At 58.7% G+C, this 2,485-nt stretch overlaps 1 protein-coding gene across 1 annotated transcript in view; it reads right to left on the reverse strand.

Annotated features, from left to right (window-relative positions):
* The window catches only part of LOC104829275 (E3 ubiquitin-protein ligase TRIM11-like), a 5,602-nt gene extending 5,368 nt beyond the window's left edge, over nt 1-234 (reverse strand). The window contains exon 1 of the mRNA XM_010563428.1: nt 3-234. Coding sequence (XP_010561730.1) covers nt 3-230 — 228 coding nt within the window. The 5' untranslated portion in view covers nt 231-234. The remainder of the gene's footprint in view (nt 1-2) is intronic.
* Between the last annotated feature and the right edge of the window lie 2,251 nt (nt 235-2,485).

Raw genomic sequence — 2,485 nt, forward strand, 5'->3', positions numbered from 1 at the left:
GCCACGGCACCCAACGAGCGGTTGGGCCGCAGCGAGCCGGGGGCCACGGTGGCGCGGCACTGGGGGCAGGCGGCGGGGCGCGGCGGGACCCCCAGCACCTCGGCCATGCAGGGGCCGCAGAAGTTGTGGCCGCATTCGGTGATGACGGGCTCGGAGAAGAGCTCCAGGCAGACGGGGCAAGTGGCCTCGGCCTGAAGGCACTCGCCCAGCGCCAGCACGGCCCGCGCCATGTCTGCGGGAGAACCGCCGCTTCCCGGAAAGGGCGGGGAGGGGGGACGACGGCGCACGGTCTGCGCACATGTATGTGCGTGCACGCACGCGTGTAGGCACGTGTGTGTGTGTGTGTGTGCATGCAAGCGTGCTGGTGCACATGCATGTTGGCGCGTGTGCAGTCATGTGCATGTATGTGCGCAAGGGTGCTTGCGTGTGGATGTGTGCCTGCGTGTCTGCCTTTGCATGAATGTATGCATGTGTATTGGCACACATGTGTGTACGTCAGTGCATCTCTTTGTGCATATATGTGTGCGTGCATGTGCATATGTGTAGCTGTGTGTGCGTACTTGTGTGCCTTTGCATTGGCACGTGCGTACATGTCTGTGTGTGTATGCACGCACATGCATCTGTGTGCACATGGATGTTGTATGTAATGTGTGTATGTGCATACAGATCTGTGTGTGTACGTGTGTGTATGTGCAGGTGTACTTGTGTGTTGACATGTGCATGTATGTGGGTATGCATGTTTGTGTGTGCATGCGTGAACATGTGTTCGTGTCTGTACTGATGTGCTTGTGCACATGTCTGCACACATGTGCATGTGTACACGTGTGTGCACAGGCATGTCTGGGTGTACATGTGTCTGCATATATCTGCCTGTGTATGCATGTGTGTGGTGCATGCATGTGTGTAGTGTGTAGGGGTGTGTGTACACACGTGCAGGTGCGAGTGGTTTTGTACATGTGTGCCTTCATGTGAGTGCACATTTGTGCGTGGCCCTGTGTCTGTATGTACATGTATGTGTGTGCATGCATTTGTGTGTGTGTGTGCGCACACATGTATGGGCGCATGTGCCTGTGTGTGCGTGTCTCCATACACATATTTGGTTTTTGGTGTGTAGGTGTACATCTGTGTGTGTATCTGGGTGTATATAGGGGTACATATACATCTGTGTACATTTATGTGTCCATGTGTGTATCCATGTGTTTACATGTTTGTATGCATGTGTGTGTCTCCATGTCATTATGTGTGTGTCTGTGTTTGCATGTGTGGGGGTGTCTGTCTCTCCCTTTGTATGTTCATGCACCTGGATCTCAGCACACGCGTGTGAGCGTGTCTGTGTGTGCGTGTGCAAACCGGGGAGGAACAAGCAGGGAAATGCCAGCGGGGGGGGGGGGACAGGGCCCCACTGTGTGTGCATCTGTGTCTGCACACACGCGTGGCCGTGGGCAGCCCGTGGGAGCGGAGGTGATGCCGGCAGCCATAGCCCAGGGAGGAATGGTGCGTGTGTGAGGGTGAGTGTGAGTCCTCATCCCACCCTGTGCCGGGGCACTGGTGCAAGAGCCGGAGCGTGCCATGGGTTGCAGCGGCCGTGCTCTCCAGCAACGCTGCCCAGCAGCTCCCGGACAGGGAGGCCCCTTGAACCCCATGGGACACCCAGCCTGGAGCCTGCTGCTGGGTTTTTGCCCTCTGTGCTTTATAAATTATTTAAAAAAGGGATGCTGCAGTTCCTCGGAGCAGTCAGAGCCCGCCTGGGTGGCCACAGCTGCAAGCCGGCACGCCTCGGCACAGTGCTGCCAGCCGCTTTGGATGCTCTGGCTGCTTAAATAAATTTAATCGTTTCTTACCTGAAACGTGCCCGGGAGCGCTGGGGAGCTTCGCCCCATCTCGGGCCATCGTGGGCGGGTTGGAGGTGTGGAGCGGGATCTTTCCCGAGGCCTCATGCTTGCAGGAGCCGCTTCCCACCCGCCGGGGTTGGGGCTTAATGCAGTTTAAGGGATTGTGTCAGTGCAGCAGCTGTGACATGCAGGAGCCGAGTGTAATCCGGTCTGTGAGCCGCTTCCCCAGGGCCAGCTATCTTCCCGCACGCCGTTGGCCCCCTTCTTGCACGCGTGAAATCCCACCAAACCGAGCGGCCGCCTTGGGGCAGGGGGGCTCTGGCTCCCATCCCCGCACCCCACAGCCGCCGCCAGCTCTCACAATGTCTCCTTTGCTCTCGCCCCAGCCCCCAAAACACCCAGAGGGCAGCAGCGGTGCTTAGGGAAGAGGACCCCCCCTCCTCAAATCAGACCCCCCGAGTTCAGCTGTTGGTTCTGCTCCTCTGCCACCCTGGTGTGCTGCCAGCCGGGGCCCAAGGAGCGACCCTGGCATTTTCGGGGGCACCGCGCATCCCTGACGTGCTGAAGGCAGCTGGGCAATAAAGCAGTCGAATAACCCCCCCTCCCCAGGTGGTTACAGCCCTGCCGGGGGCTGTGCCCTCCCAAAAACCCCT

The sequence above is a fragment of the Haliaeetus leucocephalus genome, unplaced genomic scaffold (assembly GCF_000737465.1).
Source record: "Haliaeetus leucocephalus isolate CR32 unplaced genomic scaffold, Haliaeetus_leucocephalus-4.0 Scaffold0, whole genome shotgun sequence".
NCBI lineage: Eukaryota > Metazoa > Chordata > Aves > Accipitriformes > Accipitridae > Haliaeetus > Haliaeetus leucocephalus.